Genomic DNA, 15,740 nt, shown 5'->3' with positions numbered 1-15,740 from the left:
TGCCTGCATTTGAGGTTTTTCAATTTTATTGTTCAAAGCCAACTAGGAAATGGTCTCAGTCCCCAATGCTAAGGGTATATAAATTTATGTTTATAAAGTTTATGTGAATATAGATGTTGTCTATCAACCTGTTCAGAGATGTTATTACATACCTTGGGAGCTGGGCGCATGTATACTTAGGCATGTACATATACATCAAACATAGCATATCACTACACACTCCGACCAGAACTCAAGATAGCTCAAATGTGCCTATCTGTTGGCTGATAAGTGATGATCACAATAATTCTTATTTATACAGTTTCAAAAATCTGCAAAACATAGTTGTACGACATGTTTAATTTCAAATGTTTTGAAAAAATTGCAAAGACAAGATGCAACAAAGACTTGACACAATATGTGGTGATGTCTGTACCTGCATGTGCAGTCTCAATGGTTATAATCCCTGCATACAGGACAAATGTCATTAATAGAGAGCTTGAACCATAATTAAACAGATGTACTCACTCCTAACATTGGTAACTGAGATATTGCATTCTAGGACCCGTAACTAACCCACTCACAAGCGCTTTATATTCCCCAGTTTCAAGCGCTTCATGTTCGTTCACTCATAACTCCTTTACTAACCCACTCACAAGCAAACACTGTGTTCTCATTTCCCTGCTATAACATGATTTCATTCATTCATAAAACCGCAGTTCTGTAGTATATTTTACTATCATAGGATGGACTGTTTCTAATCAAAACAACTTTTTCAAACTCTCTATTGCATTTTTACACCCTCTTAGTCCTTGCTACAAGCTGTGTTTAGGCTTATTTACCTCTGTATAAGTGTAGCGTATTCAGAACAATACCAACCCTGCCATCATATCTCTATGAAAGATTATAATATAATCAACCCTTACCAACTGTTTCTCGGACCTGAATAGATTACAGAACGCCAAACGTTTTCCCCAATTAGTATGTACTTGTTAAATACCTTTTAACTGGGCCATTATTCTTTTAAGAAATTAACTGTCAAAACATGTGAAAAAGCATGAATGAATGAAACTCACACCAGCAAATAAAAAACAAATCTCACAACCCAGCTGCAGTAATCAGTTTAATATCCTTCATTGTTTTATTAAGTACAGGTAAAATTTCTAACTTATTTAGCGCGTAGAGCATATAGTGTATTTTTTACTAACATTTACTAACTTAAAAGACAAAAGGACCAACACCTCTTAATTAAGCAAGCAAACTGGACAGACACACTTAATCCTATCAGGAGTAGCAGCCAGCACTTAGCACATATTTTAACCCATCTCCTGTCCCAGGACAGAAGGCCTTCAAACATTTGTGTATTATACATAAAACAATGTAACACCATAGTAATGGAATAGGGTGTAGGTTTGCTCGCTGAGCTGTAGGTTTGATATCCAGACGTTTCATTACCTGGCTAGGTAACATCATCAGTGGCGAGCTCCAAGTGAAGCGAAGCTGTTGTCTCCTGCTTTCTATTTATATCTTTCTCCTGGATGGGGTTCCTGGGGTTTGTGGTGATGTCATTTCCTGTTTGTTTTCTGATGGGTTGATAGATGGCATCTAGATCTATGTGTTTGTTTATGGTGTTGTGGTCGGAGTGCCAGATCTCGAGGAATTCTCTGGCATGTCTTTGCTTAGCCTGTCCCAGGGTAGATGTGTTGTCCCAGTCGAAATGTTTTTTTTCATCTGTGTGTAGGGCTACGTGGGAGAGAGGGTCGTGTCTTTTTGTGGCTAGCTGGTGTTTGTGTATCCTGGTGGCTAACTTTCTTCCTGTTTGTCCTACGTAGTATTTGTGGCAGTCCTTGCATGGAATTTTGTAGATGACGTTGGTTTTGTCCATGGGTTGTACTGAGTCTTTTAAGTTTGTTAGTTTTTGTTTGAGAGTGTTGGTGGGTTTGTGTCCTCCTAGGATTCCGAGGGGTCTTAGTAGTCTGGCTGTCATTTCTTTGATGTATGGTAAGGTGGTTAGGGTTTCTGGCTGTGTTAGGTCTGCTTGTCATGGTTGGTTCTTGAGAAATCTGCGGACTGTATTTTTTGAGTATCCGTTCTTCTTGAATACGTTGTATAGGTGGTTCTCCTCTGTTTTCCGAAGTTCGTCTGTGCTCCAGTGTGAGGTAACTCGTTGGAATAGTGTTCTGACGCAGCTTTGTTTGTGTGTGTTGGGATGGTTGCTGGTGTAGTTAAGTATTTGGTCAGTGTTTGTCGGTTTTCTGTATACTCAGGTTTGTAGTTCTCCATTGTCCTTTCTTTCAACTGTGACGTTCAGGAATCTGCAGCACAGACCAACTTTGGAAAACAGAAGTTGCTCAGCGAGCAAACCTACACCCTAAACCTCAACCTGAGCTACAAACCTTCACAAACCTTGCAAAATAGTAATGGAATTATAATCTATTTAAGAACTGTGCATAAATAGGCTTGTGTAAGAACTGTATTTCGGGGTTCTATTGTGCCTTGAACTTGTGCTACTTGTGATTGCTGAATAAAAGGGTCTATGTTTGCCGCGCATTGATTTCTGTCGTTATTTGAACACAATCCCACATTTCTTACTTATGACTCCCATTAGTTCCAATTGCAGCTTAGTTATTGCTGTCTGTGAGTATTTCTTGATGAATGCTTTTATGATGGTCATTGTGTTTCGAGCAGCAGAATTCTTGATGGTGCTGCAGAAATTGATGTTTAAACTTTTGTTTCCAGAGGAAAGTTACGAGATACAATTTTGGATTGGGAAGATGCATTACCTGAGCGGGACCTCAGTTTGGCAGATGAAGCTTGCAGGTACATACAAAACAAATCAGTGGCAGACATTGCCAGAATGTTGGGAACTTTTTTAACTTCTGTTTTCTTTTGTTAACTAATTTTGAAGTGAATGGTCCTTTTTGTTTTTAAGTAAGGGCAGTTGTTCTCCTAATTAGTTTGGGTATTATTCCCCACAGGTGAACTTGCAGATTTCTTGGTTCCATTACTAAATTCTGACAACATTTTTGGCATCAGTTTGAGCTTCAGTGCATCATTCTGGTCACTTATTCAATGAGATCATGGCTGATCTGATAATCCTCAACTCCACGTTCCTGTCTTATCCCCACAACACTTGATTTCCTAACTAATTAAAAATCAACCCAGCCTTGACAACATTGTACAATAAAGAATTCCATAGATTCATTGCCCTTTGAGAGAGAAAGTCCTCCTCATCTCTATCTTAAATGGGTGACCCCTTACTCTTAAAATATATCCTCCCATAAAGGGAAACAACTTCTCTGCAACTGTCCTGTCAAACCTCTTAAGAATCTCATGTGTTTCTCATTGTTCTGAGATGCCAGCAACACTGTATAACAAACTGACTTGGCAGCATCCTGTGAGGAAGAGTCAGCTACCGAAAACGTTAACTCCATTGTTTTTCCAGTAATATCTGTTTTTGTTTCTGATTTAGAATATTCACAGTTCTTTCAGTTTTAACAAACTGACTTAATAGACCAATTCAACAGCAGCATCCACTTTGTCCAGTGCCTTGTGGACATCACCTGATTGGCAGACTATGCTTTTACCAGCGTAACTCAAACAGATAATCTAACTACAATATCAAAGGACTGTTTACCTTGAGGAGCTCGTAACGTTCCTTGAAGCTATCCACACAACCCAGTTAGAACTTCTGCAGACCAGTGCAGTTTGTGAACTCAGTTTGAGATTTTATTTTTCTATTTCTCACCGCTAGCCAGGCTACTGATGAGAGTTCTGGTGCCACTAGCTCTATTCTGAATCTGATTAATATATGCATCACTGCCTGAGTGTTTGCCTCTGGGCAAATGATTCTCTGACAGTGATGCCAAACTGTGGATTAGTTCTCCTCTGAGCCAGCAGGCAGTTTGAAATTTGGATTAAAATTTCTTGTTTCAACTGGTGTATCAAGTCAGTTGTGCCAGTTGAGCTCTTTGGTCAGTGGTTAGCACTGCTGCCTCATAGTGCCAGGAACATGGTTTCGATTCCCGCCTCGGGCAATTGTCTGTGTGGAGTTTGCACATTCTCCCCGTGTCTGTGTGGGCTTCCTCTGGGTGCTTTGATTTCTTCCTACAATCCAAAGATGTGCATATTATGTGAACTGGCCATGCTAAATGCCCATAGTGTTCAGGGATGTGCAGGTTAGGTGCATTAGTCACGGGAAATGTAAAGTAATTGGGTTGGGAAATGGGTCTAGGTGGGATACTCTTCAGAGTGAACTTACTGAGCCGAAGGGCCTTCTTCCACACTGTAGGGATTCTTTGATTCAATCATTCTTTCTGCCTTTACTTTGAGCTGATTGTTGTGCCATTCCTTACTGCAGTCATCAGCTTCCTCACTCAATCCTGTCTCTCAACTGTGCAATGTTCACTACAGGAGAAAGTGAGGTCTGCAGATGCTGGAGATCAGAGCTGGAAATGTGTTGCTGGAAAAGCGCAGCAGGTCAGGCAGCATCCAGGGAACAGGAGAATCGACGTTTCGGGCATAAGCTTCCTGAAGAAGGGCTTATGCCCGAAACGTCGATTCTCCTGTTCCCTGGATGCTGCCTGACCTGCTGCGCTTTTCCAGCAACACATTTCCAGCAATGTTCACTACATGTGACACTTCACTCCTTCTTTACTTTGAGAAAGAAGCTAGCAAAATTATGTTGGTATTTTTCGGAGCAATCATAAAAGACTGCAGTGGGGAATTATATTAAGTACCAATGGATTTGAAAATCTGTAGTTAATTTTACCACTGAAGTTATAAAATAAAATGGAAATCTTTTTTAAAAAGTATTTTTAATATGTTGAACATTTTAAAATTCAAATATTTCAGTCTGAGTAATGCTGTGCTTTGTTAAATAGTTATGTATGAATTGTGATGTGAATACCAAGTTTTTAAATCCTCTGTTGCAAAAATAGATCTTTGCAGATTTTATGTTTCCTCTTCTCTCCCTGCCTCCTTACAGAAAGTCTGATGTAGCCATTGCACTGGGGAGTTCTCTTCAGATCAAACCAAGCAGCAATCTGCCATTCAGTACAAAAAAGAGAGGAGGAAAGCTGGTTATTGTAAACCTTCAGGCCACAAAGCTGGTAAGTGTAAATAATTCAGGGAGTGAGGGTTCAGGTTTCACCGTGAAGATTTGTAATTTGAAGTTGGTTTTTAAAAGAAATCTGGAAACCAGTTCAAGTATATGTTGGGATTGTGGGAGCATGTCGTTCTTATCCATTTGAAAATGCCACACTCTCAACTGTTGACTGAAGTAGAGTTGCCTGTCGGTTGTGTCTAGGGAGACTAAGGATGGTAAATAAATTCTGTGCTTACCAGTGACACTCAAATGATTTGGGGAAAAGAAATATCTAATTCTTTCCCAGTCTAGCCTATATATGATTCTGGACCCCAACAATTTGACTCTTGACTTCAGTCAGAAATAGCCAGACAGAGCACTGAGCTGTATTCAACAAAGTGGCTCACTACCACTTTAAGGGCAGTTCAAGATTTGCAATGAAAACTGATTTAACCATTCAGTTAGCTGCGCGCAGTAAATGAATTGTTAAAAATGACCTAGTTATTATCTCATTGCTGTTTGAGCAACCCCCTGTTTACCTAAGATGTCTGCACAGTTTCCTACATTAGCAAACGTAGCTAAACTATACAAAACACTGGTGCGGCCACACTTGGAATATTGTGTACAGTTCTGGTCACCCCATTACAGAAAGGATGTGGAAGCATTGGAAAGGGTGCAGAGGGGATTTATCAGGATGTTGCCTGGTCTGGAGGGAAAGTCTTATGACAAAAGGCTGAGAGACTTGGGTCTGTTCTCATTGGAAGGAAGATGGCTAAGGGGGGATTTGATAGAGACATACACGATGATCATAGGATTAGATAGGGTCGACAGAGAAAGACTTTTTTTCCTGGGTGATGACGTCAGCTTGTACGAGAGTGCATAACTACAAATTGAGGGGTGATAGATTTAAGACAGATGTCAAAGGCAAGTTCTTTACACAGAGAGTGGTAAGGGCGTGGAATGCCCTACCTGCTAATGTAATCAGCTCAGCCAGATTAGGGAGATTTAAACAATCCTTTGATAAGCACGTGGATGATGATGATGGGATAGTGTAGGGGGACGAACTGAGAATAGTTCACAGGTCAGCGAAACATCGAGGGCGGAAGGACCTGTTCTGCGCTGTATTGTTCTATGTTCTAAATTTCAAAAGTGCTTTATTGGCTATAAAAAAAGACTTTAGGCTGTTTTGAAATCATGGGAAATGTGCATGCAAGTCTTCTTTTCCATTCTGTGTATGGATTTGTAAGTTACGTTGTACATTTCAGTGAAATATCCTCTCCAGTGCCAGTCAGATAGGTTTTTTGGATGCTGAGTGCATTCATCCAACATTAGAATAGAATAGAATCCTTACACTGTCTAAACAGGCCATTTGGCTTAATAAGTCGACACTGACCCTCCAAACAGTAGCCCACCGAGACCCATGCCCTTCTCAATTACTCTACATTTACTCCTGACTAATGCACCTGATCTACACATCCCTGTACAGTATAGGCAATTAACCTAACTTGCATATCTTTTGGATTGTGAGAGGAAACTGGAACACCCAGAAGAAACCCACGCAGACACGGGGAGAATGTGCAAACTCCACACAGACAGATGTCCAAAGCTCGAGTCGAACTTGGGTCCCTGGCGCTGTGAGGCACCAGGATGCAAGTGTACATACCAATAAAACTCAGGGTTGGTTCCCAGCAACAAAGCTGATATTCCTTCCTGCATCGAACATGTAGATTGACATAGCACCTTTTGTTATCTGACCTATCTGTCAATACTGTAATTATGTCACTTCACCAGTGTCCAATGTGAACCTTGTATGCTAGTTTATGTGTAGCCATGAGCAGCCTTAGTTCATTGAATTTATCAAGGATTGCACTTTGCATGTTTGGAATTTTTAATTGACATGTTTAGATACTGTGCTTTTTGATAACTGTAGAAGCACACATTTTTTGCACAGTTTCTTTTATTGAAAGGGCAGTGAAGCAGATTCAGTAGTAATTTCCGAAAAGGAATTGAACAAATATATGAAAAGAAAAGTTTGTCATTGCTGCATAATGGGCCAAATGGTCATATCCAAGTTTCTACGATTTTAATGCTTTACCTGCGTCTGTGTTGGGAACAGGATGGAATTTGAAACCTAAAGCTGATAGCGTTAGTTATCAGAAGGGTTTTGTGAAAATGAAGATTTCCTGGGCAGTTTGTGCCACCTTTAACACTCAGTTGTTCAGCCAGATATCAAAGTGAGTTGTGTCCTAGGTGTTTAGTCACCTAATTCGTGAGAATTATTACAGTATTCAATCTTGAATCTCTCTTGCTCAATGACACGATACTGATTATCTCATTACCCTAATCCACACACTGTACAACATTTTAAATTGTTTCCTCCTTGTAACCACAGGACAGACATTCAGATCTTCGGATATTCAGCTATGTTGATGAAGTGATGGGCAAACTAATGAAGCATCTTGGCATCGAAATTCCCAAATGGGAAGGGCCACAGGTGGTGGAGACAGCAGAGGCAATTAAATCTGAAATGGGGATGCTACTTCCTGTCAAGACCGACCTCGACAGTAAACCTAAAACCAAGGTCAGGAGACAAAGTAGAGACACTGAGGAAGAAGGGGCAAGTGGATCCGAATCACTGCTGCTGGACTCTTCAAAACCCAACGGCTCCTTTAAGCAAGATTGCCAAGAGATGGACTGTAACACTTTTGATTCTAAACGCATCAAACTCGAACCTGTCATGGTGTGAAATATGCTTTTGCAATACTTCAGGACTTTTTTTCTACAAAAATGAATGTTTAATTGTACCTTTATATTTAACTGTATTAAACTCTGTGCTAAATGCAGCAAATCTGGCTGATGGTGACTTTCCGCAGTTTTTAAAGGAAGAATAAGTTGAACCCTAAGGCAAAAGGGTCCTTTTTAATTGTAGATCTAAAGAAAGCACCACTGGAACCTTCATTCTGAAGCATACTAAAGGGGACGTTAGGAACATTTGAGCATTAATTAGTATGATTCATACAGATTTAAATAGCAAGCTGCAGACCTGGAGTTTATGTAATGTCAAGGATGGCTTTGGGATTTTACAGCTACATCATCTGTGATGGTGGTACGTTTGATACTTTTTTAAGTAACAAAGATTTTTTTTCTGTTCAGTGCTTTAAGCTTTATGCACTTGTCATACATTCATGGCCACAGTATGGTGCTGCAGAAGTATGATGTTTGGAGTGTTGTGAATTATAAAGTTAAACACCAACATTTGACAGGATTTTGCTCATTCAGATGAGTCACATGAAATTAAGATCTAACAAGGGACTTGAGGCCTCCTTTAATTTCCAGCCCAATGAGCCAGTTTCCTTAAAGTACAATTAAGCTGAATTAGTCATCTGCTTGATAAAATTATTTTTTGGTTTTGATTTGAAGGTTACTCATGTATTTATAATCTGGGAACAGTGCTTTTCATTGTGATATTTCACATTCAGATTTAAATTTAATTTCTCTACAGATGCCAGTAACTACTTTGTTATAAATTTATTTCCCAAAAGTTAATCTGCTATGAGTGAATATTGACACTGTACTTCAAATTATGTAGCAGATAATCATGTCAGTGTCTCAGAGGATTTCACATATTAAAGTGCTCTGATTATTATGCAGACAAGCCTAACTAACAACAAATGTGAAACCAAATAAATACTGAAGAATTCAACGCTAATGCATTGGGTCATAAGCAAACTTTATCAATTCCAATTGAGTGAACTTAATCCTATGTTTTTAATTGTCTTGAATTCTGTTCAGTGTTACCATTACTGTTTTTGTATGTATAATAGAAAACTCCAATTGTTAACTTGGTGCCAGTGGCCACACTATAACCCCTGAATACGGGTATGTGTTCAAGTTCCACTCCAGAACCCTGAGCACATATCCCTAGTTTGATGTTCCATTGCAGTACTGAACAAGCTCTTCCAGCTGAGTTGTAACTTTTCAAGTTCCCATGGGGCAGTGTTGAAGAAAGTGGGAGTTATTTCTGATCTTCTAACAAATATGTATCTCTTAGCCAACTTTATTAAAACTACAGATTTGCTGTTGTCATGTTGTTATTTGTAGGAGCTGCCTGTGCAGAAATTGGCTGCCACATTTCCTGTCATACATGATTGACAATACTTGAAAAGTACTTCATTGTCTGTAAAGCACTTTGAATCACCCTGACATCATAAAACATATTGTCAAATGCAAGTCACTTTTGTTTTCTTGAAAGCATTAAAACTTCATGTAAATCTAAAAGTTTTCAGTGTAAACAGGCGTTAGTTAAGTAAGTGTAACATCAAAGCAGACTGCTCACCCTAGGTAATGGTGTTGATTCTTCGTCTGCCCCATTTGAGCTTTTCAATATGTCTTCCTATTTCCATTCCTTATGCACTTGTTTGTAAGAACTTATTTGCAGCATTTGGCAGTTAGGCCCCATGAGCCTGGATAGCTAATCTGATTGTGACCTCAACTCCATTTTCTTGCCTTTCCACTGTGCACACAGCCTCTACCACAACCACCACCACTAAAGAATTTGTCATCAAAGGTTTCTCTGCCTTGAATGGATATGATGACCTAACCTCCATTACTTTCTGGGGAAGACAACCTCTGAAAGAAAACGGATGGCATGGTGTCTCAGTGGTTAGCACTGCTGCGTTAGCACTGCTGCCTTAGCACCAGGGACCCGGGTTCGATTCCAGCCTCGGCCAACTATCTGTGTGGAATTTGCACATTATCTCTATATCTGTGTGGGTTTTCTCCAGGTGCTCCAGTTTCCTCCCACAGTCCAAAGATGTGCAGGCTAGGTGTATTGACCATGCTACTTTGCCCATAGTGTTCATGGATGTGTAAGTTAGGTGCATTAATCAGGGGTAAATGTAAAGTAATAGGGTTGGAGGTGGGTTTGGATGGGTTGCTCTTTGGAGGGTCAGAGTGGACATATTGGGCCGAATGGCCTGTTTCCACATTGTAGGGATTTGAAATAAAGAAACGTATCACAGTTTTAAATTGGTGAACTCCAGTTTTTAAACTGTCTCCCCACATTCTGAACTTCCGTACAAGGGGAACCACCCTTTTAACATATACCCAGTCAAGAGTATCCACAGAATTTTACATGTTTTAATAAGATCACCTCTCATTCTTCTGAATTCTAAAAGCTTTAGGATCAATGTTTTCAGTGTTTCCTCATAAGAGGTCAAGTGAACCCTTATTGAATTGATTATGATGCATATATGTCATTTTTGTATTAAGACCAAAACTGTACACAGTATTCCATGTACAGTTTCAGCTCCGACCCTATAACAACATGTACTCCTTTTATAATTGATCCCACATGCAATAATCACCAGCGTTCCATTTGCTTTCCTGATTGCCTTCTGAACTTGACTATTAACTTTTTCTTTTTGTACGGAGATCCTTCTGTACCAAAAAGAACTGCTGTGTCTCTCCATTCACATAATATAATTTTTCTTGCCACAGAGATGAGGTCACATTTTCCTGTGTTATATTTCATCTTTCAAATTTTACCCATTCACTTAGTTTATCTAAATCGCTTTCCAGACTCTCCATTACCTCTGGACAAATTACTTCAATGTCTGTCTTTGTGTCATCAGCAAATTTAGCTATCGCACATCTAATCCCTTTATCTATATCATTGTAAATAGTTGAGGCTCCTGTACTAATATCTTTGACATTTCACTAGTAGCAGAAATTCAATCTGAATATGAACCATTTATTCCTGGTCACTGCTTTTTGATAGCTGACTAATTCTCAATGCAGATGGGTTACTACTTGCACCATAAGGTCTGATTTTGTCTAGTAATCTTTCCTGTAGCACCTTATCGAATGCCTCATGGAATTCAAAATGCTCCAAATCTGCAGGCTTCCTTTTATCCAAACTGCTTGTTACTTCCTCAAGAGCTCAAATAATTAGTCAAATGGTTCTTTTCATGTCCAAAATCCTTTTGAAAGTATCTAAGCTATTTGCCTCAAGGATTTGCTGTGGTTGAGTTTAAAATTCTAATCACAATTGGGGGAGGAATTTCTATTTTCACTGTTCAGTTTCTTGGTAACTATCATATTTGTGGCAACATGGTTTGGATCCTCTAAGTGAAAACATTCCTTGCAGATGGAGTGGAGGAAAAAAAAAGTGTTATTTCCTTTCTTGAAGGATCTTCCTATTGCAAAGATAAGGATGCTTTCCCTGAAGTTCTGTGATCCAATGCTTGATTGGTACAGTTAGGGAAGACTGGCCAGATTATGTTTTATGGTTTACAGTCAATATGAAGGTGAGTTCAACCTTTGTTTATTTTGGACTGAAAAGTCTGTTTCCATGCTGTGCATCTCTATGACTCTATACAGGGTCCTTTGACTCTATACAGGGTCCTTTTAACTCACTGGTTTAAGTCCAGCTTGGGCACCACTGACAAAAAACTTAATTTGGGAAGATAATTCTATCTTTGTCCATAGATGCTTCTTCTTGTCAGTATTTCCAGTGGGTTTTTTTTTGCATTCACACTTCCTGCAACAGTACTTTGGTTTAGTATTTCTTTTCATAATGAAATAGGACACAAACAGAAGAGACCAAAGATTCAGGAATGCTAAGATGATGCCAAAACTGATTAACTTGCTGTAAATCTTTAGGCACTGAATATTCTCTTCAAAGCTCAACATGCTATTTATTGTATGTAATTGTTTCTATGTAAGATTTTACATTTTAACAGCATATACTGTTGCTGGAAAGACCAGATTTATTGTCCATTGCTAATTGCCTTTTAGAAGTTGGTTGTAAGTGGCATACTTTTGCCTCTGCTGTCTCAAGTCCCCATTTTGAGAAATGAGTTCGAGGAACCAGCAATGGCGTAGTACTGGGTATTTTCATTGGTTCCTGAAGAAGGGCTAATGCCCGAAACGTCGATTCTCCTGTTCCCTAGATGCTGCCTGACCTGCTGCGCTTCTCCAGCAACACATTTCCATCTCTGATCTCCTGCATCTGCAGACCTCATTTTCTCTTCAAATATTTTCATTGGTTGACCTGGAAGAGAATTTGCAAGTTGTTTTGCTTTTGTTTTTAGTGGTAGAGAGTGGGGTAGTCTTGGAAGTCAGGAAGTCTTGGCAACTTGCTGCAGTGCGCCTTGTGAGTAGTACACGCTGCAGTCACATTACACCAGTGATCAAGGGAATGAATGTTTTAAAGTGGTGGGATGTGAGGTGAGTGGGTTTGACCTGGATAATGTAGTGAATGAAAATGGTTCAAAGGTCTTACAAGCTCAGTGAATATTACAGGGGTGCTGAGAAGGCAAGTTATATCTAGAAGCTGGTGATTGAGCAAAGGTATAGTTATAAAGGTATAGTAACTCTCAAGGCCATCATAAGCAGAATTGAGGATCTTGTGCAGATGTGTATAATGTTTGGTGAGAACTATACTGCGGAACTTGGATTTGATTGTGCACTGCTGTTGGCTAGGTAATTCAATGTTTGAAGAGAAGTTGAAATTCTATGAGCAAGCAGAGTTTTGAAAGATTTAATTGTGATTGCTGACATGTTTGCTGAATAGACTGCTGAGCTAATTTGTAAGACCTATCTCAGTGTGACATTTAGTGTGTGGTTCATAGTTTATAATCAACCTTAATATGTCTGTTTATTCACACTTGTGTTGATTCTGGGTTTTAAATATTGGTAAGGCCATCAAGGAGAATGCTTCTGCTGTTGTTCAGAAATTAAAGTTCACCTCACAAAATATACAGGGGTAATGTAGCACTGCAAAATCAAAAGGGGTGGCTAAATCTTCTGTAATAATAATCATGGTCATTACTCAAGTGCACAGCTTTTCAGCTTCAGAACTTTGTCCCTGGTACATGGATGGGCAATAAAACATCTGTGTTGTTTCCCAGTTTGCGAGACCAGTGAAGGTTTCCCACAAAATTGTAAGATAAGTGAAGGTTACAGTATAATTACCCATGACATAGAGATTACAATATACAAATCAAAGTGGTGGTTGGACAACTCCATAACAACATGCTAACCATCTCCAATCCTATGTCAAAATAGCTATGCATGTAGGTGACCACAACTATATCTGCATGATTTAAATTTCACCATTCATAACTCTGAAAATTGGGAATGTGCCAAAACTGAAATTAGAGATATTGCAGATTCAAGTTAGAGAGATTAGTTTGACTGGGTCTGTATTCATTTGAGTATTGATGACTGATCTATCTGCCCCTGTGGAAAAAGCATTGAACACCATACCAGAAGCACTCCCTTTCCATTAATTTTCATTATAGGTTGGCCTCAATGGCATTACTCTTCAACTTAAGCATTTTCTTTTCCCATGTAAAATTATCCCCATCCATCTCTCTCCTGGAGCCGTTGGAATAAGACCTGGAACACTGGTGCAAGCCATTTAGCACCTGCAGTTTGTTATTTCAGGATTTCAAGCCCTCTCTGAATATCCATATTATACACAAGCAAGAGTTTTCTTGGGTTTGTGTAAGCAGCAATCATTAGCATGGAATCTCATCACAGAAGGAAGAAGAGTACTTAGCAGTCAAGTCTGACCTTGTGCTCTCCCATCTCAGACCAACCACCTCAAACTCATATTCAGTCTTAACTAAGCTTTAGAGCAGCATTTGTCTTTGAAGAAAGTCTTCAGTGTTGGGCTAAGAACTGAAATGTTTACTCGCCCTCAAGAAGATAATTTAAAAATAGAAAGAACTTCTGTTTCCATTGCACTTTCCAGGACCTCCGGACATCCTTTGATGTTTTATAAATAATTAAGCACCCTTAAAGTGTAGGTAATGCTGAACAGTTCACCCCCCCCCCCCCCCCCCCACAACAATGAAATAATCACCTGGTGATCCTGGTTGTAAGAGGTCATTTTCGGTTACTTCAACAATGGCTTTTCTTCCATCAAATGGTCAGAACTGGGAATGTTTGGTGTTTGCACAATATTCAGCATCATTCACAACTCCTCCAATACTGAAGTAGGCTCTGTTCAAATGCAGTTATATATGGACAATATCAAAGTTTGGGCAGACAAGTGGCAAGTAACATACATGCCATCCAAATGCAAGACAATGAACATCTCCAACAAAAAAGAATCTAACCATCACCCCTTTACATTCAGTGGCATTTCCATCGCTGAATCCTCCATTATCAACATCTTAGGGGGCTACCATTGACCAAAAATGGAACTAGACTAGTCATGTAAATGCAGCTGCTACAAGAGCAGATCAGAGGTTAGGCATTTTGCAGCAAGTAACTGATTCCCCAAAGTCTTTCCACCACTACAAGGCACAAGTCAGGAGAGTAATGGAATACTCCCCACTTGCCAGGATGCGTGCTCCAACAACACTCAAGAAGCTTGATACCATCCAGAACAAAACAGCTTAATTGGCACCACATCCACGAACATTTGCTCCAAACACCACTGCTCAGTAGCAGCAGTGTGTGCTATCTACAAGCTGGACTGCAGCAACTTACCTAGATTCCATAGACAGCACCTTGCAAATCTACAACCACTTCTATCGAAGGACAAGGGCAACGTGGGAACACCACCACCGACAAGTCTCCCTCCTAGCCACTCCCCATCCTGATTTGGAAATAAGTTGCTGGGTCAAAGTCCTAGACAACTCTCCTTGATGGCATTGTGGGTTTTCCTGTAGCAAATGAAATGCATTAAGAGGGCAGGTCATTGCCAACTTCTCAAAGATAGTTAAGGGTGGACAACAAATGCTTGACCTCAACAAAACAGTGGGATCCATTCCATCAGTGTACTTCTTCATGGCATTAGAACTTGTCCTTCTTATGTTTGTGTTCACTTTGTGCAGGTTGACAATGCAGGTGTGGACAACTGGCATTGATGGCATTTGATATCTGTGATGATCTAAGTGAACAGGAATCATTTGTAAGACCTCTGTTGTATCTAGAAGTTAATTTTATTAGTTGATCTCCAGAACCACAGAACCTTCGGTCCAACCAGTCCATGTTGACCAAGAGCCCAAACTAAATTAATCCCACCTGCTTACATTTGGCCCATATCCCTCCAAGCATATCTTATTCATGTATTATCTGAATATCTTTTAAATGTTGTAACCGTACCTATGTCCATTACTTTCTCTGGAAGTTTATTCCACACATGAACCACTCTGTGTGAAAAAATGCCCCTCATGTCACTTTTAAATCTCTCCTTTCCCCTTAAAAATATGCCAGTGAAATCCCCCACCCTGGGAAAAAAAAACTTACCATTCACCTTATCTGTACCCCTCATAATTTTATAAATTACTGTAACCTCCTACACTCAAGTGAAAAAAAAATCCCAGCCTATCTACCCTCTCCTTATAATTCAAACCCTTCGTTCCCAGCAACATCGTGGTAAATCTCTTCTGAACCCTCTCCAGCTTAACAATATCCTTCCTAGAATAGGGTGACCAGAACTGGACACTGTACTCCAGAAGAGACCTCACCAAAGTCTTGTACAATCTCAGTCTAAAGTCCCAACTCCTATACGCAAAGGTCTGAACAACAAATGCAAGCTTGCTAAATGTTTTCTTAACCACCCCATCTATATGTGATGCAAACTTCAAAGGGTTATGTACCTAAACCTGTAGGACTCTCTGTTCTACAACACTACCCAAGGCCCTACTTCTAATTG

General features: G+C 39.7%; 1 protein-coding gene across 2 annotated transcripts in view; it reads left to right on the top strand.

Moving 5' to 3' along the window:
- The window catches only part of sirt6 (sirtuin 6), a 48,447-nt gene extending 39,300 nt beyond the window's left edge, over positions 1-9,147 (top strand). For both annotated transcript variants that reach the window (XM_043720875.2, XM_043720874.2), the window contains 3 exons: positions 2,719-2,799; positions 4,967-5,090; positions 7,458-9,147. In XM_043720875.2, the coding sequence (XP_043576810.2) occupies positions 2,719-2,799; positions 4,967-5,090; positions 7,458-7,811 (559 nt within the window). In that variant the 3' untranslated portion in view covers positions 7,812-9,147. The remainder of the gene's footprint in view (positions 1-2,718; positions 2,800-4,966; positions 5,091-7,457) is intronic.
- Positions 9,148-15,740: the final 6,593 nt, after the last annotated feature.

This window comes from Chiloscyllium plagiosum, unplaced genomic scaffold (assembly GCF_037043375.1).
Source record: "Chiloscyllium plagiosum isolate Xiang-an unplaced genomic scaffold, Cpla_swu_hap1 HiC_scaffold_28, whole genome shotgun sequence".
Taxonomy (NCBI): domain Eukaryota; kingdom Metazoa; phylum Chordata; class Chondrichthyes; order Orectolobiformes; family Hemiscylliidae; genus Chiloscyllium; species Chiloscyllium plagiosum.
Note: the sequence above shows the minus strand (reverse complement) of the source record. Positions and strands in the feature narration are given on the sequence as shown.